Source organism: Vitis vinifera, chromosome 4, assembly GCF_030704535.1.
Source record: "Vitis vinifera cultivar Pinot Noir 40024 chromosome 4, ASM3070453v1".
NCBI lineage: Eukaryota > Viridiplantae > Streptophyta > Magnoliopsida > Vitales > Vitaceae > Vitis > Vitis vinifera.
This window is the reverse complement of record NC_081808.1, coordinates 21,261,335-21,283,575: the sequence shown is the minus strand read 5'-3', so window position 1 is coordinate 21,283,575 and position 22,241 is coordinate 21,261,335. Positions and strand designations below refer to the sequence as shown.

Below are 22,241 nucleotides of genomic sequence, written 5' to 3'. Positions count from 1 at the left end.
TCTTCTGATCATGTTAAATGCTACCGCCCCCTCCAGTTGACTGAATCTCTCTTCAGGACCACAAGACGTGTGCTTATTTTTAGTTTCAACAATACTGTTCCTTGTAAAATCTGCTCACTACCATACTCATAAATATTGACTTCAATCCCTCCATTGAATGCACCAAATGCATATTAAAAATCAACTTACTGAAATGAAGTTCAAATTAATAATTAATAATTAAATTTTCCCATTTTGGACATACACGTTGTCCTGATAAATGACACCATATGATAATCAAGTCACGGGAAGGAGCCAGGAATCATAAATACAGATTACGGTTAAAGAACAACAGGATGGAAGGTGGGTTGTTGGAGTAGATATTTAAGAAGTTTGAAAGACTAGCTGCTACCTCTCTCTCTCTCTCTCTCTCTCTCAACCCCAAAGAAGTTGGCCTTTGTAATTATCATTAATACAATCTATTGGTTCCCAGGCTTTTGCAATAATCCCAAGTTCAAGCCTGAACCCAAAAAGCACATAAACGAGACTATTCAGACTCTGGAACCCTATGCAGTTAGAACTTAGGACATAGAACAAAACAAGTAAGTTCTGAATGGAGACATTTCCGGAGGGGCCTTAGTGAGGTAGACGTGCCTAGAGGCCAAGCTCCTTTGGAGGCTTTTCCTCTAGTCCAGTCTAGTCCATATTGCAACCTCCCAGAAGTCCATTGAACTTGTATGAAATGCAATCCAGTTTTGAATGACAAGTCATAATGGAGTAATTAATTTATTAAAAAAAAAAAAGGTGCAGTAACAAGGTGAAAGATAATTCAAACGTGAACAGTTTAAATGAGTAATGGTCTCAAAGCATGCAGCTTCGCAGGAGTTGATCAAACCATACACATTCCCAGATCTGAGCCCAAACTACAGTACAGGCCAGCTATATGATATCATCCTTTGTTTTCAAATCAAATCCAAACCTACCAGAGTTATAGGCACACAAGCTGAAGCTTACAACCATTGCCACTGGTCAGAGGCTCCAACTACTAAAACCAAATAAGCAATTCGTTTCCATATTGCTACTGCCCACTTCCAAATACTCAGCTAATTTCAGTTTTCACCTATGGAATAGGCAGCACACCGATATATTTCAAACATCTAAATAGATACACAAGATATAAATGAAATCGTGCCCTTCTCATTCATGCTCTTTCAGACTGAGAAAATGAAGGAAACTCAATTAACAAACTCCTCAGCAGTAGATTTTGCGTCAACAAACAACAATGTACTCTGCCATTATGACATATGCTTCAAGGTTAAATGCTAATGTTGATGCAACCATCAATCAGCCAAATTCATCCTGATCCTCCGCCTATTTGCAGGCCCTCTTGGAGCCCGACTTGAGTAGTGAGACCCTGAATGGTCACCTCTCTCCATAAAACCCCTCGCTTCTACACTACCCTCTCTTCTAACTGCCTGTCTGTTCATGCGGCGCTCTGGTTTTTGAGGATTTGATATCTTTGATCTGTCCATTTCATAGGATACTGGCTGAAGTCCTTGTAAATCAGGTTCAGGAAGATACCCAATAGGGCGTTTAGATTCATCCATTTTCCGGAAAGTAATTGATATCCTACAACAACAACAACAACAATAATAATGAGACAGGAAAACAGAGAGAATGAGAGTTACTAACCTAATTAAGCAACAATTGTGAAACAATCAGAATATCACATAGATGTTGAATTCATACCTTTTACTAGGAACAGCAGGCACACAATGCTTAGCTACATCAGCGCCATTTCCATTTAAGACAAGAACAGAACTGGAAAAAAAAAAGGTTTCTTACTTTAAGATTTAATGTGATAAAATTTCCAAGCATACATGGGAAGTAAAAACTGCAGTAAGATGAAACCAGAAAGAAAGAGGAATGTGGAAGAAAAGAGTAATCACATCATACTTACCCCACAGGCAAGGGAATTGCGAAGGGACCAACAAACTCACCAGCACCCAAAATCTTCAGGTTTGTTCCAAAAACAATATCACACTCACTGAGAAATGATACAGTACAAAAAGGCCGAACAAAATCATGGTTGTCGATGTGAGGAGGTATGCAATCCCCTTCTTCATAGATATTGACAATGCAACTGTCAGGCACACAGGATGGAGGAAGAACATGCCATCTAACCAGCCTCCTAATGATCACCTTGAAAAGAGGAGGTATAGGATCTACAACCTCATTTTGAAGGATGCCTGGTGGATTACCATTTTTATCCTGCCACCATAGCATAGAAATTTATAAGGCCTTTTTTTTTTTTTTCCCCTGTTTTTTCTTTCTTTCTTTCTTTCTTTCTTTTTTTTTTTTTTTTTAATTTTTTAGAAAAAGAAAAAATTATTATTATCTTTCAAAAAGGAAAAAGATTTACTTCATGATTCTAAAGTTGTCACCAAACTGTCAAAATTAAAAGTCAATGGTTTGAGGAAGAGACATTATTTTGGAGAGGTCAGAAAAGAGCATGCCATTACACCAATCAAGGCTGCTACCAGCCAGCAAAGGAAGTGAAGGAATTAAGGGTCATTCTATCATTTGGCAAGAAGCAAACTATTATAACTACCAGACCTCCAATGTAAAGTGCGATTAGAAATATGTAGGTTCAGCAACACAGATGGAACATGTTAATAGAAACTTACTGTTGCATAATTATAGCAGCAACCAAATTGGATAGTCACACGTCCCTTGCCTCTCATCCACTTTTGGGGAGCGGAATATGTGCGCTCTACAAGAAAAATTCAAATAGGCATGTGATAGTACATCAGTATAAGCATTCCAAAATGATTATTACAGAATGAAATAGAAGAATAAATAAAAAGGACCCTTTTCAAGAAAACAAATTCCAACCTACTTTAATGAAATATAAATTTGATCTTTAGACCAATAGAGCTTTATTTTTCCCCAAAACCACATGTATATGCAGAAAAACCAAATTCCAGGGTTATGTTAAATCATCGGTCATCTACTCTGAAAATTGAGAATTAAAGTGTATACCTTTTTTTCTTGATAGGTAAATAAGAGATTTATATCTTAAGTACTTCTTCATGAGAAAATAAGAGATTTAATTATTCTTTGCTTTGAAAATTAAGGTATCCATAAAATGTATATCTTAATAGTCTAGTTAAGATCATTTTTTTTTTGGGGTAGCAAGGAATTAAGCAATAAGTCACATAAAGAATCTTAGCCCTTGAACAGAATAGATATAAGAGAGAAAAGGGCACAGCAAGGACTTGTTCCAGCAAAAAACAAGGTGACAATCATCAACGATGATAGAAATATAATAATTGGGCTTAACAACAGCCTGCAGAGTAGATTAGAGAAGAACATTTCACATGATCGGATTGATCCTATCAGGGCTTCCATTATTGACATAATACATGGTAAGTTCAATATGATATGATATATTCTCAAGCATATAGATAAGATGATATATGCACATTTGACTATATGGTTATCAACAATTGTATAAAATCAAATGTGAACTTTTTTTTTTTATTAAAAATATTATCGTATTATTATCTAGAAGGCACCTCTAAAACTTTAGAAACCGTCTTTTGTTTTGTTTTGCCTTAATAAATAAGAAAGAAAAAAAAAATTCTATGGACCTTAAAATCTAATGTCATTTCATGGTTCTTTCTATCTTTAGTAAAATAAGATAAAGAGAGAATGATCCTACGTATGCTGTTGAAAGCATGCATGGAAAATTAAAGCTCAAGTATTATTACCATTCCATCACATATAGAGAATGTTCACCAAAAGAAATACATGTTATTCATGTGACTTGAAAGCTAACTACAAGCTGACAATGACTGTAGTTAGAATGAAGGCTTTTTCTCAATATATTAGCCTTCCCTTTTTGAGTTTTTTTCCCTTTTCTTTAATTAGGGTTTGGGTGGCACAATGATGAACTTTGAAAAATGAGAGCTTTGAACATTGAATATGGTCACATATGCATAATTATACTTTCACATGCTCATAATTTCTTTTTTGGTATATTTGTGGGGGACTTGTCGAGACATGGAAATTTCAGAATTATGATAATTGATATTAACTGACAGACAGTTTCACATTAGAGCTTAAAATTAGAGTTAAAAATTTATCTTTTAGTTCCTTATGTATTCAAATGTAATATTCTGTTTGATTTTTATTATAACTCTAGCATTTAATTTATATATATATATATACATATTCCATCATATGTAAGTAAGAATTTAGGTTACATTATAAATGCACTGTTTGGACAAATAGAAAAAATAGGTGTACAGTACACATTTATGAGTTGACAATTATGTAATTATATCACTCTAATGTATCTTGTAGCCATAAACAAGCAGGATGTTCCTTGATTGATCTGTTCTTGCAGACCATGAATGGGATAAATGATCCTTAATAATAGTTTATGACATGTTTCTTATAATCTCAACATAAAGTGTCAATTACTGAACATTTTTCACCAGGTATCAACAGAAGTAATAGATCTCTAGGATGAAATGACTAACCTTTCAATTGGCCATTCCTTCCCATCTCCTGAAGTTCATATATAAAGTCAACTATCCTTTTCTGCTCTGCTGCACTAAAAATACCCACATGGAGCTCAAGCCCATCAAGAATATTAACAAATTTCCCTTTAACTCTCTCCAGACAAATAAAATCTTTCTTCCTTTGGACATTCCTAAACCGAATATACTCTCTCTGTTCCCTTGGCAGTTCAGCCTTTCGTGGAACCTTTGAGACACCAACTTCCCCTGTTGATGAATTCTCATCAATGGACCGCTTGTTAGCTTCATGTTCCTCTTCCTCCTCGAGCTCGTCTTCCTGTGCCATATCAGCCCAAGATATGCGGGGACTAGGAGTTTCAATTGAGGGGGATTCAGACGCTAATTCACTTGTAGAAGCTTCAGGGACAGGTTCAGACCACTCGTTCACCTCATCTTTAAAACTCCCAACCGAATTCGTGTCAGCATCGTTATCTTTCCAACTGCCCAGCGAATTGGAGTCACAATTATCACAATGACTGTCAATGTGCTTCTTCAATCGCATAATATCTGGGGTCGAAACAGTTACATTCTCATCCTTTGGCAAATTTTCCGCGTCACCATGAACCTCTGCAACCCCACGAAAACATCACCGCAGATTCAAGTAAGAGAACAGGTACAGTCATCAGAAACCCTAAATTCATCTAAGAAACATAAATAACAACACAAACTTTAATCCCCATGTGCAATTTGCAAACCAAGAAAAGAGAAAAAAGAAAAAAAAGAAACCCTAATCGCTGTTTGGTTTCTGAAACAACATATCAATGAAAAATAAATATAAATTCTGAATTAAGTTTCTCGCCCGCTGAAATTGGAGAAAACAAAAAACCACCACCTAACAGAATGCAAATTACAAGATTTTACAAAAAGTTCAAAACTGCCCAATTATCTGGGCATCCAGACACTGGGAAAGAGCGTAGTACCAGGGCCAATAGAACGGATTCGATCGGAGAGAGTTTCAGCGCAGTGGTGACAGAGATCTCTAGAGAGGAAAGGAAGCCACGTGGTGAGGAACTCGGATGCGATTCTGAGTTCGGATCGCTGGTAACCCCGCAGGAAAGAGTCAAGGGTTTCCACCCGGGGATCGCTCATAGCTTTCTGAGGTAAGTCAACTGGGAGAATTGAATCTGCAGGGAATGAAGTAAAGACGATTTGCAAATTGTAAATTTGGAAGGATGACAGAGAGAGCGTGAGAAAGAAGAGGCCTAAGTCCTAACGCAACTGACTTGAAGAGAGAGAGTAATAATAAAACTTTGTAGTAAATAATGGATGTCGTTTAGTGGTTTACAAGAGGTCGTTTTGATGAAACACATGCGATTATTATGAATGTTTCCAATTGGTATGGAATTAGGAAAGCTTTCCTAATCTTCACTTCAAGCCCATCCAACCCCCACAACTTCCTTTATTTCTCCTTTTAACCAAACCTGCCCATATCATCATCCCTCCCCTCTACTGTTTTTCACTTCCATTCCACTCTTCTCTGCTATTAAATCATTTCAGGAAAAAGAAATAAAATTTAGTTAATTATTCCAAAAACATCTACATAGATTTTAATATTTTATGACCAAAAAATTTACGAGGGTCTTCATCTCAAGACAGGATATGAAAAGAAAAGAAAAAAGTGCAAGGAAAATAAAATAGGCAAGAAGTTTAAATTTTATTTTAAAATTTATTTATTTGGCAGTTTCGCAGTAATTCTTGAAGGAGACCAAGGGTTAAAAGAGTGGAAGCATTTGGGTCGTCGGACCCAGTAGAATAGGAGGAGATAAGACCCTGCAGGGTGTCCCATTCTCCATCTCAACCATCACCACCAAAAGGATAAAAGGGATCTCCTCCATTGGCTTCTGCTTTTCCTCCTCCTCCTCCTCCTCCTCATGGCGATGGAAACCAACCTCCTCCAAATCCCATTCCTCTATTCGAAATCATCTTCATCCTCCTCACCTATCCTTTCTCTCACAAAACCCCACCTCCAGATTTTCATCCGCTCTCAGCCTCATCGTCTCCGATCACTCACAGTTACTCCCATCAACAGCAGCAGTAGCAGCGACGTGCCGCCTCCGGTTCCGCCCCCAGTGACGCCGCCTGAGACCGTGGAAATCCGGTTTCGAAGAGGATCGAAAAAACGGAGACAGATGCAACAGCAGGATGGTGGAGTAGCTAACAAGGCAGCAGAAGCTTCTTCTACTACACCTCCTCCTAAAGATTGGAAGGACATGAGCATTACAGAGAAGGCGATAGAGCTGTACGTGGGAGAGAAGGGTGCGCTCTTCTGGCTCAACAAGTTTGCCTACGCTTCCATTTTCATTGTGATCGGTGCTTGGATACTCTTCCGCTTTGTGGGTCCTGCCCTCAACCTTTACCAGCTGGATTCTGCTCCTCTCTCTCCTTCCTCCTTGTTCAAGGGCTCCTGATTCATCTCCACCGTCCTTAGGTCTGTGTTTTTGTATAAATAGAAGTTTTTCTTTATAGGTCAGAGACGCCATCAATGAAATATGATTAGGGGTACCAGGATTATCCTATTAGCTCCATCAACATGCAATCCAACTACAAGGGCAAACCCTCTTATACAGATTTTGAGGCATTTTGATAAGGGTGTTATCAATCATGCAATGATTCCTAAAGAATGGAATGCCTATTAAGGCAAAAAAAAAAATATATGAGAGGTGACATTATGATTTATGAACTTATTTCAGAAACATAAACATAAAAAAAGAAGCAATTTTACAAATTTGTGCCTGAAACAAGCTTAAAGAAGCAATTTTACAAGTTCGTACCCAAAACAAGCTTTTTTAACATGGAAGTACTAAGCTGACTCTCACTCTCTCACACTCACTTGAAAACCATTATGCTGTTAATTACATACATGAAGTCCAAAGTATACTACTGTGTAACGGAACTGACAACCCAATAGAATAAGATGAGCATGTAGCCGCCAATAAGATACATAATGAAAATCGAAAACAAAGCCTCCACAAATGCCAACAGAAGTTTCGGATGGTTTAAAGCCTCCAAGTCCACTGGCTATGCAACGCTGACAGGCTGCGCGAGGGCGTCTCTTTGAGTTTTACACCTAGAAAAGAAAAGGCTTCCAACATTGAGGGCAACTTAAAATGAAATGATATACATATAAAATGCCAATAATACTCTTCAAAGTCCATGCTATAAACTCGGCCAATTCTTTGTATAATGGAGCGATGTTTGGCCAATAAACATTGAACTAATCAGTGCAATTCAAGTAGCAGTTAACGGACGACAACATGCTATTGATATATATGAGTGTCCGGTGTGTAGATGGGATCATTTGTGGAAATTTTTGAAAATATCCATACACCAAGAGTTTAAATGACATAAATAGACTCTCTTTTAAATAAAGTCATAAATACAACTGAATCTGCATTAAATCAAGTACTAACCTATTGCACTGGGATCGAGATGCAAAATTATGATTGTTGCAATTTGTGCACATCCAGTCCCCATCACGCCATTGCTTTGCTCTGCAGAGTTCATGGGCACAAAAACATTTTGGAATCTCATACCACAATATGGCGTGCACTTAATGTACAGATTTCAATATTCCTGATTTCAGGTGTGCCTGACCATTTTTCATGTCTGAGCAGAGTTTAAATGACAAAAACATTTTTTATTTGTTTATCCACAAATAAAGAAAAGGATTGTGAATATAAACACAGTTGCCGAACTTGATGGTAGCATTAGATATTCTCATGGATAACCTTTCCAATTATTCTAAACAAATAGAATGCATAATCTTACCCTTTCCCAAGGAGTGTAGGTGTTGTTGTTTGATGTGGGAACTGCATTGGCACTTGCAAATTTGGAGGTGCCACTGGGGTTACACTAGGATAGGGGGCATAAGCCACACCTTTTGGATCAACACTGGAACCTGCCAGTTGCTCAAATCCTGGGTATGATGGCTGCTGTCCATTTGCCTATACATTTAGTGGATGGAAGAGTTAAGAAACCGTGTTACAATAACAATTGCATTATTTTTACATGTGATACCAGAAAATGATCCTTTACATGTCCGGCATTCAATCTCTTGCTATCCCAGTCACGAACAAACTCTTCTGATGCTAATCTCTTCATTCCAAGTGCTTTATAACCCAAAACAAAGATACACAATCAGTTGGAGCCTATGGGGCTCATTCTAGATGTTAACCAAATTTTTTAGAAGAATAGAAAATACTCATGATAAGTTTGATTAACAGGAAATAAAAAGAACAGCATTTAAAACTTTTTAAAAAATGCCAGTAGTAACCATTTCAGGTGCTATGTATATGAGTTGGCACTTGCCATTACCAGAAAACAGTAAGGTTGGGTGGGGAAAGTTTTGTGACCATTGAACTTTGTAAAATTATCACTGTCCTCTATGTGAGCAAGTAATATTTGTATGCCTGCTCAATTCTTGTTTCTATTGATTATGTGGACCTACGAATAATTGTATGCTCAATACATGCACTTGGTGTGGAAGAGAATTCCACCCTGAACTGAAAGATGAAGCAGTCTAGGATGTCACTTTTCCTTCTTCAATGAAAGGAAAGATGAAGCGGTTGAAGGTATTTGCCCTAGCTTAAGTAAAAGGAAAATAGATGTTTAGTTGTGAAACCATAGATAGAACTTGAAGAAGAGGAGTTGCTATTGAACTAGGAAGCGCAGGCACAAGTTTGAAGTTGGAACAACAGTTCTTGTCACTCTTCTGCCTCTTAACACATTTTTCAAGACATAAACACTCTTTTAGAACCAAATCTTTGGCAAAAAAAATTAAATTAATAGGTAGGAAAATAAGGGAATTGGATCTTATTCCTTTCTTTTGTCTAGCAATTGAAATAATTTAAATAATAATGAATTTGAACTTTTCTTGCCTCTATTCTTGTAAATAAAAGGGTAAGATAGGAAAATGGAGTGAAGTTTGAAGTGTTAAAACAAATTCATCAAACCATACTCACATTTCGGAGGAATTCAAACATGCATTCAAAGCCCTCCAACATTCCCTCCCAAGTCCTTTTGATCATGAATTTCAGTGGTTCCAAACAACACAATTCAAAATTTTTAAGCAAATCCTTCCTCTCCCCCCACCAAATCTCCCCATCCCAAACATAGTTTAGCAAAGAAAAATAAAGAAGAATTTATCCTACACATTCCCCAGTCAACACCTCCAGACTTCAGATAAAAACCAAAAGAAGACTTCTAACAATAAATAATTATATATGGACAAATGACAAGAAACAAGAAACATTATGCACTATCTCTACTGACTGGTAAGCAATGTTATCATATCTCTAAAAATGGCAAAGCAACATGGTAAAGCAAAGTGAAACAAATAAATAAATAATCAAGGACAAAATAGAACATTTTGGACCTTCATATGGATCATGGAAAGATTAAGAGAAAGGAAAGGAACAAAAAAAGCGTAGGAAAATAAAAGATGAGTTAGAATTCAATAAATCTTTCTTGGATTCTCTTCTCCACTTCTATTCCCCCTTTAAAAAGTAAAGAATTTAGAAATGTTCAAGTTTTAAAATGATTTTAACCCTGTTTTGATTTCCTTTATATTCTCAATGGTAAACCAAACAAGAAAAGTTAAGGTTCGTGCATTTTTTTTCCTTTCCCTACTCTTTTGGAGGATCCAAAAAGAGCATTAACCATTAATTTTTTTGATAGGTACATAGAGCATTAACCATTAATAACATTGTTTCTTAGCTTATACATACAAATAATCCATAGCCATAATACAACTGTTATGCAAAGGAGTGATTTCCATGCCCAGAGAAGAGGGTGTACCTGGTGGCATTGAAGCATTGCATTTTTTGCACTGCAAATAAACAAAAGCAAGATCAGATATGTAAATAATGTGAAGAAACAGCCTACTGGAGCCTTACACTATTTGTTCTCAGTTTTTAAGAATTTCAACTCATTAGATGTCCGGATAGCTTGGGTGTACCTGTGCACGAGAAGAATAATTATGGAAGCCACAGTTGCATATCCAGTCACCATTGCGCCATCCTTTAGGAACCATAAGGAGCTGATTTGCATGGTTTGGAAATGGAAGTGCAGGGCTAGGGTTTCCACCTAGGGGCCATGTTGGAGCTGGTTGGCCTCCATATTTATCAGGACCTCCTACAGACCAGGTCGAGCTCAAAGGAAGTGGCTGCTGAAGAGCACCGTTGCTCATTAATCCAATGTTCATCTTTTGTTCGGGTCCTCCTTGCGCCCTGGCAAAATAATGCGCATAAGTTGGGAGAGAAGCTCCAGGCATTGCAATCGCTGGCATTGCTGCTATCTCCTTTGGTTGTCCGCACTTTTTGCACTTTTCTCGTGACGCATAATTGTTGTTAGTGCAACCTATTGATCCATTGCCATACACACCCAACCCAGAATCCAGCCAGGGAGAGGAAAAGGAAGCCAAGTATACGCACACCAACCAGCCCATCCCAGACCAAAATACACATACAAAAAACACAAACCACTCAACCTAATTGATAGCAAGTTCCTAATCTCAATTTGACAAAAAAATGTGCATATCATATAGGTAGCTCCATTGATAAGAAGAAAAGACAAGAATAGATCATGCTTTTGTTCACTAAAGCACTGCACATATATCAAATTATTGACATGGAAAACAGTTAAAAAGCATGGGTGGCAAATCGAAAGTATGACTAACCAATGGCACTCTCGTTCACATTCATTAAGTTCCCAAGAAAAATAAATTCTAAAGATTTAACGAAAAATAAGGAACTTTTAAAGCCAGTAAATGCGTGAATAACTAAAGCAACATTTTTCTTCTACTATAGTACCCAATTTTGTGGTAAGACAACAATTCATGAGTGCATTAAGCTTTCAAATACCCGTGTTTATATACCTAATTTATGAACTAGCAACAACAAGAATATTTTAATGGCCCTTTTTCGGAAGCTTATTAAGATTTCCACATAAAGCAATATCCCAATAAATGATCTAATAATAATTAATAATGGAGCCATTAAAGCTTTATAGCTTTAAAAGATCTTATGCACCTAAACACAATCAACCAAGGACATGTCTTTTTTACGAGGATGCTAGAGGGCTTCTAAACAACTAAATTTTTTGACAAATTAACAACTATAAAATTCAAGAATCAAAAAAATGTTTAGCTCATTCTCACAACAGTGTTATTAAAGTTAGTTTGTAGTTGTTCCATTCAAGACAGCCACAAAATATTTCGTGTGGGTAAAAGTCATAAGTACTTATTAAGCAATAGAAGAATTGGGATCAGTTTTTGGACACATACAATGTCATAAAAGGTTAAGAGAGGGCTACTCTCACAGCCATTTATCCACTCCCAGTGTTCATAGCGTTTTGAAGAACTTCTTTAATAATTTTTTTTTGAAATGGGGTTATTTTTAGGAAATGTAAAAATATAGAAAACAGAATAACTTTAACAATCGGAAACCATAAAGGATCTAATGACCAAAAAGTTGTGAACAGTTTTTGAATATGATGATTTTTTTTTTTTTCCCTATTTCATTTCCGACAGTGGGAACAATTTTCAAGAATCATTTAATTTTTACTGTTACAATCATTTTGAAGACAAAAAAGATTCACCTAGAATTGGAAACAGAAGATTAAGCACGATCAAATCCTTCATTTGGGTTTGCGGCAAAACAAGTCTCGAAACACTCAAAACCCTAAAACTCTAATTCCACAAAAACAACACCATCCAAATCAACAGATCCCGTGGATGCAACCTTGTCCAATAAATCCCACAAAACTCAAAATTCCAAAACAAACACATAGAGGGAGAGAAAAAAAGAAAAAAGAAAAGAAAGAAAAGAGAGCTAACCGGTGCAGATCCAATCTCCGATGCGAGGAAGCCATTTGGAATCGGCGGGGGTTTTGGTGTCGACGAGGAGGCGAGGCTGCTTGCATCGGTTGCAGAAGGATCTGAAGGCGTAGTTTCTGTTTCTGCATCCGCTGCACTCCCAATCTCCCTCTCTGCCTTCGCCCATGTCGTTGCTGCTGGTCTACCTGCGCGTGATATTTGATGTGGATTTCGAACTCGCAACACCTTGTTTGAAGACAAGGCAATCGAAAGAGTGGGGTTTTGTGGGAGGAGACGGACGCAGATTGGTTACAAGTTAAAATACCCAATGAAACATTGCTGGATTATTGGGCTCAACCTGGCTCCAGTCCATGAAGCCCAACTCGGTGTTTGAGCTATGATTGACGGTCCGGTCCGTTCACTCTACTTTCCTTCATGTTTTTATATTTTAAAGGCCTGCCAAGGATCGATTACAACTTGCTAGAGGCAACAAAAAGTGTGATGTTGATTTTATTTTTAATTTAATTTCATAAAATCAATACATAAAAATTAAAATTTTCTTCCAATTCATTTTCTCATAAACCAAGCACAACAGAGAAAAAGTAAAAGATAAAAAATATGAAAGAATTTTTTTTTAAGTTAATAAATTATTTTTATATTTAATTTTATTATTTTTAATAATGTTATATATTATTTTATAGTTATTTCATTTATTTTAATAGTTCCATATAAAGATTAAAAAATTTGAAAAAATTTGATTTGATTTTATTTTTGCATTGTAAAACCAAAAGAAAATCATTTTTTTCTATTTGTTTTTATTTAGTATTTTCTTGGAATCAAACATAGTGTTAGTGTTCAAATATAAATTTAAAAAATATGTAAATAATATTTATGATAATGTAGAAGCACATTATAATACTTGAAAACACTTTCTTATAAAAACAAGGGACATGTTTAAAAAGTGTTTCTAAAAACCGGTTTTTGTTCTCGAGAACATATAAAACACTAAAAAACATTTCATAGAACAACATAAAAGTATTTCTTTTACATTTGTGTAATGTGGGACAATGATTTAAGCATTTGTTTTCAATTGTTATATGATGGAGCTTGAGTGAAGTTTTCCCCATTTAGTTATGTATATAGGAGCAGGTAGAGATAAGCTTTTTTGCATTTTGCTTTCTCTCTCTCTCCTCCCATCCCAACATTTTTTTTTTGTATCTCCTTTTGTGGGTATGGAGTATGGAAGGAGGTTTCGGTTGAAAACATTTTGGTATACCTAACTAAATGGGGACTTCGAAGTGGAACAAAGAGAAGGAAATAAGAGAAAAATAAATAAATTAAAAGCAAGAAAAAAACGATTACGAGAAGAAGGGACAGAGACCTCATGCTACTAATCCAAGTAGCATTCAATCAACCAACAAAACATGTTTTTATTGTATTTGAGAATAAAAATGTGTGGACCCCGCATTTCGGCTCATGCGTTTCCCACTCGATGGCGAACTCGATTTTTATTTTGAAAAATGATTTTATTGATTAAGAAAATTGACTTGGAGTCGCCACTTATTTTTATTTTATTTTAAAAGGATAAACAAAATAAGAAAGAAAAACCTTAAGTGTGACTCCTTATTTTGGAAAAGGTGATCTACGAAAAACCGGATAGGGTTCGGAGGTCCGGTTATTTATCGGAAAGGTACGACAAAAACTGTAGCACCCCTCTAAGTCCCTAAGTCTGATCTCTATTAATAAAATTGAAGCAATCATGACAATGGATGAGTAAATCAATGAATACCCAGAATAAATCATGCACATGTGAGAATCGAGACATACATAGACAATGATTAGAGGGAAAATGGGTACATACCTAGGCAACGAGCCACCATACGCTATCAATAGAGAGGGTTAGTGCACAATTTAGGAATAATCTCAGACATGTCAAAGAGTAGGATAAATCAATCATATATGATAATCAAATCAAACAATCAATCCATCAATCATAAGGTCACTCATGTTGGGCCCCCACCAAAGCTCGTATATTTTGCATGAATTAATGTCACATATTCCATTATTTTGGAATTATGAAAAATTCATTCATGCTTATTAAAATCAAGAGGAGCAGAAGATTGTTTGAAAACCAGAGTGAAATTAAAACTATTTGAGAGAAAATTAGATTTTTGAAATTTATTTGAAAAATTGGAGTCTCGAAGATTTACTTGAAAATTGGAGTTTTTAGAGTTTATTTGAAGATCCGACTTTTAGAAATTAAGTGTGAGAATGAGGATTTTAGAAATTAAATTTGAAAGAGATTAGAATCTTGAAAATGATTTGAGAGTTCGGGATTTTTTTTTAAAAAAGAAAAAAAATTAAATTATGAAAATTGGGATCTTGGAAATTAAATTTTGAAAGAAATCAGAATTGAAGGTTATTTGAGAAGTAGAAACTATAGAAATTGAATTATAAAAATTGGAAATCTTGGAAATCATTCGAAGGTAGAATTTTTAGAAATGATAAATAAAATAATAGTGATGATGGTAGTAATAAGTGACGGGGTAAAATACGAGAATTGGAGTATGGGAAACTGAAAATTAAGTTCGAAAATTAGAGAATTTGGAATTTCAGATAACTAAATTTGGAAATCGGAATTTTGAGGAACTATTTAAAGACGGGATTCTAAATAAATGAATGGAATAATGATGATGAAGTAATAATGATTGGGTAAATAATTGCGGAAGTTAGGGGTTTCGGAAATTGGAAATTGGACTTAGGGATTGGAAATTTGATGAATTACTTAGGGACAGAATTTTAAATGAACGAACAACTAAATAAATAAATGAGTAAAATGACGAAAATAATAATGATTGCATAAATAATCACGAAGACTGGAATTTTGGAAATTGGAAGTTGAATTTAGAGATTTGGAAATTTGAAGAATTATTTAGAGGGGGCATTTTAAACAAGTGGATAAGGGGATGAGTGAATAAGTAAACAAATGGAATAATAACGATGATGAAATAATAAAGATCAGGTAAATAATTGCAAAAGATGGAATTTTTAGAGATTGGAGATTAAACTTAGAGATCGAAAATTTAAGAAATTATTTAGAGATGAGATATTTGATATATGAATAATTGAATAAATAAATGGATGAGATAACATTAATAACGAGAATAGTCATTAAACAACGGGACATGAACGGTGGTGTTTTTGAGACTGGAAATTAAATTTGGAAGTCGAGTTCTGAAGAATTGAACTTTTATGATTGGAATAAATAAATAAATATGGAATAATAATGCTAATTGACGAAAATAATATTTAAACGAATAAAAAATGAATAGTATAATTTTTGAGATTGAAAATTAAATTAGGATGTTGGATTTTTTTGAAGAGTTGGATTTTAATGAATGAGGCTTTTAAAAGAGAATAAATAAATACATACGAAATAATAGTAATAATTAACAAACACAATATTTAAATGAATGAAATTGAATAGTGGAAATTTTTGAGATTGAAAATTAGATTTGAACGTGGGATTAGAATTAAATTTTAATGACTGAGATTTTTAAAAGGTGATAAATAGATACATACGAAATAATAATAATAATTAACAATCATAATATTTAAACGAGTGAAATTGAATAGTATAAATTTCGAGATTGAAAATTAAAATTGGGACGTTGGATTTTTGAAGAATTAGAATTAGACTTTAATGAATGAGATTTTTAAAAAGTGATAAATAGATACATACGAAATAATAATAATAATTAACAATCATAATGTTTAGACGAGCGAAATTGAATAGTATGAATTTCAAGATTGAAAATTAAATTTGGGACGTAGGATTTTTGAAGAATTGAGCTTTAAATAATTAAATAAATATGGGATAATAATACTAATTAGTGAAAATAATATTTAAAAGAACAAGAATGAATAGTGGAATTTTTGGGATTGAAAATTAAATTTGAAAGTAGGGTTTTTGAAAAATTGCTTAAGGATCTAAGTTTTGAAAATAAGATTTAGTTCGGAATGTAGAAGATTCATTGAGATCAACATAATCTAATTGTATAAGGATTTTCACATAGGATGATCATGTGCAACTAAGGAAGAGAAGATAATATATGAATTATTTTAAGTTTTGAAAAGGATATTCAACCTTCTTTTAATTGTCTTTAAGTTGAGTTAATTAAATTGGTAAAAATAAAATAAGATAAAAATAAAAATGAATGAATAAATTAATAAATTACTAGATTAGAAGTTTAAAAACTTATTTGGAAATGAAGTAGCCAAATGGGCTATCCTGAAATGGGCATGGGCCATGAGAGTGATTGGCTTGAGGAGCAATGACGCCCTTCATCAGCAACTTTGGGCCTGGGCTCCAACTTAAACCCATACCCATCACCATGGGCAAGCCTAAGACTCCAAACTCCATCACAGCCCACTTATTGGAGAAAACATTGCCTTCCTTCAACATGCTTGGGCTGGGTTCCAACCCAAACCCAAATCCATCACCATGGGCAAGCCCAAAGGCTCCAAACTCCCTCACAGCCCACCTCTCCAACCGGGCATCATCAGCTCCACCAGCAGCCTTCTTGGCAGCCACCTTCAAGCCCTTTCTCTTCACTCTCCCAGGGCGACCGCCTCCAAGGGGGCTCGTGAGGGAGAAATCGCCATGCTTCCGGGAGTCCATCCTCACCAAGAATGAGGGTTTTGTGAGTTTGGCAGGAATGGAAAGATGGTGAGTGAGAGATGTCCGCGGGTATGGGAAAGACGAGTATGAAATGGATGTGGCGTGATGGAGGTGGCCTTGCGCATGGGACATCGTTTGCATGGGAATCCAGGAGTGTGAGGGAAATGGGTATGAAGACGAATGGAATGGATAAGGCACGGTGAGAGAGATGTTTGATGGGTATGGGAGGGTTTTGGCTGATGGAAAACGAGCATGGTATGGGTATGGTGATAATATAGAGAGAGAAGTGGGATGTGGGGATTAGTATGGGTGAGGAACAAGCATGATAGGCACGAAGGGTGCATGTGAGGGTGTTTGGATTTGATGGAGAGGCACGGGTGATGAAAGGAACACGGGTTCAATGGGTATGAAGGTGGGCATGGTGGGCTTGATGATAGAGAGAGAAAAGGTGATGGGGAAAGGAAATGAGGAAGCTGGGTCCTGAAGGGAGGTGATATGTACAGGCATTATGGAGGAGATGGCCATGAGCATTGTGGCAGTGAGGCTTGGCTGCGCTGAGCCACCGTTATGGGAAGAGGTTGTGGAGTACATGCTGAATGTGGGTTCCTGCATATGGAGCATGAGAAGAAGCAAAGCTAACTTCTTCATAATTGTGTTTCTGTTTTCTGGTATGATCTCTATGAGTAGGCGGCTTGGTGAAGTCTGTCAATGGAAGAACCCTGTCACTTCAGCTCTAGTTCACGTTGTGTTTTCCATATTGATCTGCTACCCAGAATTGATACTCCCAACCATCTTCCTTTACATGTTTCTAGTCGGGATATGGAACTACCAGTTCAGGCCGAGACATCCTCCACACACGGATACTGAGCTTTCATGGGTAGAAGCAGTTCACCGAGATGAACTAGATGAAGAGTTTGACACTTTCCCTACGTCTAAGCCTCAAGATGTAGTGATGATGAGATATGACAGGCTTAGAAGTGTGGCTGGAAGGATTCAAACTGTGGTGGGAGACATGGCAACATAGGGGGAGACGGCAAACATAACACAAGTAATGGAACCAAACGAACCCTCACAAACCTCATTTCATCGATCAATCCATGAACTTAGACATAGGAAAAAGCCAAAGCAGATTTCAAATGATTTCAAAACGAAATCAATACTTAAATGCCGATATCTCACATGAAACCTCAAAACAGAGGACATAAAACAGGTTATGGATCAAGCATAATGCAAATGCAAGCAAGCTCAAAGTTCCATAAAAACAAATGAGGGTCCCCAACAAACGCATTCGAACACCAAAATAGAATCTCAAGATATCCATAAAACACAATAAGATGGCACGAACATGGAAGAATCAACCTGTAGAAATAATACCTGAACCTCTTTATTTCGAGATGCTCCCCTCCGGCCCCCAAAAAAAACTCCTCCCCCATTTTTATTTTTATTTTAGTTTTAAGGGGTCTACAAAACGGTTTTTTAAAATTCAGTTTTCAAACTCAATTTTATTTTTAAAAATACCAAAGACTAATTTTAAAAATGGTTCTAAATTTTTTTTTTTTATAAATGTTTTAAAAAACTATTTTTAAAATATTTTTCAAACAAGTAATAAGTATTTAACTATTTTTGAAAATAAATTTTAAAAGTCTAGATGATTCAAAGTGATTTTTGGACAATCACTTGATTTTTCTTTTAAAAATCATCAACAATAACAAATAATGCATTGTCACAAAAAATGTTGGATGCTCAGCGCCTCCATTGTATCGTCACCAAAAAAACAAAGGAAACTTGTGTTTTCAGTATGTGATAAGAAAATCATATGCTTTTGGAACCCTAAGTATATGAAATATGAGATTTCCTTATTAATGGGGAAAATATTATCGTCTTCATGCACTATGTCTTGTTTACATTTTCTCTTCCTAGATTGCCCCTCAATGTCTCCATGTCATCAATGAGTCAACTTCCATGTCAACAAGACTTTTTGAAATTAAACAAGACACAAAAATTAGAATCCGAAAGTTCTCAAAAAATACTTGACCTGACAACACCTCTTATTTCCCAAATAAATTTTTTTTTCCTCTTTCTCATTTGGGAACATTTTCTCTCATCTTTCTGCACATCCTCACCTAATCGAACTAGAGAGACTACTTCTCAAATCCAAAATTTCTCTCATTTCAAAAAAGAAACCCTTAAAACTCCAATCTACATATTTATATCTTCTCCAAGAATATGAAACTTCTCAAATCTGAAACATAAAAAACACTCAACCCAGGAACCATCTCAAATTTCCCAAATCTGAAACTTCTTCATCTTAAAGGTTGGGAACATTTCTCTCTTTCTCTTGGCTTCATTACCCAGACAATCCCAAAACCCATCCAAAATTTCTCTGATTTGAGAAAAGAAACCCTTAATCCAAAACTCCAACCTACATTTTTCTTTTTTATCTACTTTCTTAGCAACCAAATGGAACACTCCATCTTAAGAATGTCCAGTTAAAAGCAGGCTTCAATAGGCGAAACTATGATTCAGATATTGCTATAGTAGAGTGTACCCAAAGAGAAAGTTGAAATCCAAAATATTGGCTTCCACAAAAAAATGTCTTATCTTTCTGTCATTCTATCTCATTTTTCCCTAACCCCTACCCGAAATTTGAAGGTAATTAATTTTCATTTATTGTTCTTTAGTATTTATTGTACCTTAGGTACTACCTTAGTAACCTTTAGGTACTACCTTATTAACCTTTAGGTACTTAATCTACCTTAGAATCTATCTTAACCGATCTTAGGTATTACCTTAGTTAAACTTGAGTACTACCTATGTGAAGCCTCAAAACTTCATTTGTGTACATTAGAGCATAACATTATGTGCACCTTTGATATAGTGGTGACTGTACCTTAGGTACTACCTTAGTAACCCGTACTTGCTTAATCTACCTTAGTTACTACCTTAGTTAGACTTAGGTATTGCCTATGTAAAACCTTGAAACTTCAGTTGTGGATATTACTTACTTCATTTGTGGATATTACTTACTTCATTTGTGGATATTACTTACTTCATTTGTGAACATTAAAGCATGACATTATGTGCACTTTTGATATAGTGGTGATTGTACCTTAGGTACTACCTTAGTAAAACTTAGGTACTACCTTAACCAACCTTAGGTACTATCTTAGTTAAACTTGGGTACTACCTGTGTGAAGCCTCGAAACTTCATTTGTGGACCAAAATAGTGACATCTTAAGTTAGCAAAATAAGTTTGGATAGAAGAAGTCATCAGTTGTGAGTGTATTAGTACTAGTTTATTCTAAGTGTATAGATCTAAATGATCAGTTGCTCAATGTCTAATGTTTGGTTTTCTTTTCTTATTTAGGACAATGTACTTTTGACTTACCTTGTTTAATAATCCCAACAACTTCTTCTACGTGGAAGGCAACCCATGTTGTAGAAACATCTAAAAGTTAGTAAAAACCATGCACTTAGATTGCCATATGTTATATTGTCCCGTTTTTTTTTTTTTTGGCATGGCTTTAGATATCTTACAGCACATGCATTATGCTGGCATTGTAACTGTTGATCCAGAATGCTAGCTTATCATGTATGGCAGGCACATCAAATGGATTTGTTTGTGCATGGTAGGCATACTAGGAATCAAGTGTTATTACCATTGGATCTTGTGGAAGACATGCTTTGAATTTTTGAGGCACGACCAATTGACATTTTTCTTTCTCTTATCGTTTTGTATTTTCTGAATTCTTCATTGTTTCTAAGGTCCAAGTTCTTTGATTTTGAACAACTTAATCTATAGACTTCTATATCCTACTTCACCGCACTACTTAAATTAGATTCCTAGTATGCACCTAAATTCTTCATAATTGGAAAGTTGAAAATTTTTACAAACAAACAACACTATTAGATTGGCAGACCTCAGTATCACAATAATCATTTTTTTCATTGTTTTTTATAGTAAGATTTTGTATTGCACCTAAATTCCTTTCATTGATTTTGAATGTTTAGTTGGAATATTGAAGCCCATGCAATAGTGAAGAAATCTTTCTGATTCAAATACATGATCTTTCAATTTCCAGGGTTTACAAGGTCTTATGTACTTGCACCATGAAAGACAAGTAATTAATAAGGACATAAAACCATCCAACCTACTGGTAAACCACAAAGATGAAGTAAATATCATAGATTTTGGTGTGAGTGCTATGCTTTGATTAATTAATGGGTTCGAGGGACACATTTGTTGGGGCTGATAATTACATATCAGTATGTGGTTAGATTAATTATGGTTCAAACTCTTGTAGTCTCATGCATGCTATACGTTCCAGAATTTGAAGTATGATGATAAACATTTTTGTTTTTGTTTTGTTTTGTTTTTTTTTTTTTTTTTTCGGTCTGAGAGAATTAAAGGCAACACTAGCAACTACAACAGTGATATTTGGAGTCTAGGCATGGTGGTAGTTGAATGTGCTATTAGACATTTTCCTTATATGCAATATGAAGACCAGAAAAATGGGCAAAGTTTTTTCGAGCTCTTAGAGGCAATCGTAGAAAGCCCTCCACCTTCTGCTCCCCTAAATCAATTATTTCTACAAATTTGTTCTTTTATATTTGTCTATTTCATTCCTACTCTTACCAGTGTTCCTCATTAGTGAATTTGAGAGTTGTTTTGTCAATAGGTTCATCTAGAGCAATCTATGTTGTGTAAACAATGATTTTGAATGTGTACCATTATGAATATCAACCCCCATAAAAAATGAGGTACAATTATGATGTAGACAGAATAAGAACTATACTAGGTCAAAAACCTGTTAATGGTTTTAATTTTCTTTATATAGTTTCTTATGCATCTAATGTCATTTTGTGAACTACAAGTTGATAATAATAATCACATAGTACCTATGAACACTACGAAAACCACATTACTAGACATTGATATTCATAACACATGTGCACAACCTATGTTAAAGTAGATGTTACAATAAGCAAAACACATGCTATAAAGAAGCCAACAAAGAAATTGATTACATATATATGTATATGAAACATTTTGCAAGGATTGATGATCGTCAACTGCATGTTCAAACTTTGGTTTGGCAGCTGATGAACATTCATCATTTCTTTTCCATCTTGGTTCATAGAACATTCAAGCTTGGATAACTTCCTTTCTAGAAGTATATGC

At 35.3% G+C, this 22,241-nt stretch overlaps 3 protein-coding genes across 6 annotated transcripts; 1 reads left to right on the top strand and 2 right to left on the bottom strand.

Moving 5' to 3' along the window:
• Positions 1 to 804: 804 nt before the first annotated feature.
• LOC100250563 (RNA demethylase ALKBH9B) lies at positions 805 to 6,326 on the bottom strand. Its single transcript, XM_002268410.5, has 6 exons — positions 5,486 to 6,326; positions 4,527 to 5,132; positions 2,667 to 2,752; positions 1,940 to 2,250; positions 1,729 to 1,800; positions 805 to 1,608 (listed from the first exon to the last, which is right to left on the bottom strand). Exons 1-6 carry the CDS (start codon positions 5,652 to 5,654, stop codon positions 1,320 to 1,322), a joined length of 1,533 nt encoding a protein of 510 aa, XP_002268446.1. The 5' UTR covers positions 5,655 to 6,326; the 3' UTR covers positions 805 to 1,319.
• A 110-nt stretch (positions 6,327 to 6,436) lies between these two features.
• LOC104879130 (uncharacterized) lies at positions 6,437 to 7,152 on the top strand. The gene has a single exon (XM_010650745.3). It carries the CDS (start codon positions 6,437 to 6,439, stop codon positions 6,971 to 6,973), a length of 537 nt encoding a protein of 178 aa, XP_010649047.1. The 3' UTR covers positions 6,974 to 7,152.
• A 116-nt stretch (positions 7,153 to 7,268) lies between these two features.
• Positions 7,269 to 12,790, bottom strand: LOC100245437 (uncharacterized). Of its 4 annotated transcripts, none has more exons than XM_059736450.1 (7): positions 12,400 to 12,790; positions 10,522 to 10,792; positions 10,362 to 10,392; positions 8,601 to 8,674; positions 8,334 to 8,509; positions 7,976 to 8,056; positions 7,269 to 7,632 (listed from the first exon to the last, which is right to left on the bottom strand). In XM_059736450.1, the coding sequence occupies exons 1-7, from the start codon at positions 12,525 to 12,527 to the stop codon at positions 7,584 to 7,586; spliced, it is 810 nt and encodes a 269-aa protein (XP_059592433.1). In that variant the 5' UTR covers positions 12,528 to 12,790; the 3' UTR covers positions 7,269 to 7,583. The 4 variants fall into 4 exon arrangements, with proteins under 4 accessions (XP_059592433.1, XP_002268619.2, XP_010649046.1 ...); XM_002268583.5 differs by having other exon boundaries at positions 10,522 to 10,922; positions 12,400 to 12,686; XM_010650744.3 differs by having other exon boundaries at positions 8,583 to 8,674; positions 12,400 to 12,686.
• Between the last annotated feature and the right edge of the window lie 9,451 nt (positions 12,791 to 22,241).

Excerpts from the sequence above, each read along its gene's own strand:
- LOC104879130 (XM_010650745.3), top strand. The coding sequence starts at position 6,437 with ATGGCGATGGAAACCAACCTCCTCCAAATCCCATTCCTCTATTCGAAA.
- LOC100250563 (XM_002268410.5), bottom strand. The coding sequence starts at position 5,654 with ATGAGCGATCCCCGGGTGGAAACCCTTGACTCTTTCCTGCGGGGTTAC. Across the intron at positions 2,753-4,526 it reads AAGGAATGGCCAATTGAAAG|AGCGCACATATTCCGCTCCC; the intron begins GTTAGTCATTTC and ends TTTTTCTTGTAG. Across the intron at positions 1,801-1,939 it reads GCAATTCCCTTGCCTGTGGG|TTCTGTTCTTGTCTTAAATG; the intron begins GTAAGTATGATG and ends TTTTTTTTCCAG.
- LOC100245437 (XM_010650743.2), bottom strand. The coding sequence starts at position 12,565 with ATGGGCGAAGGCAGAGAGGGAGATTGGGAGTGCAGCGGATGCAGAAAC. Across the intron at positions 8,675-10,361 it reads CAATGCTTCAATGCCACCAG|CACTTGGAATGAAGAGATTA; the intron begins GTACACCCTCTT and ends TGGGTTATAAAG. Across the intron at positions 8,510-8,582 it reads ATGTAAAGGATCATTTTCTG|GCAAATGGACAGCAGCCATC; the intron begins GTATCACATGTA and ends CTAAATGTATAG.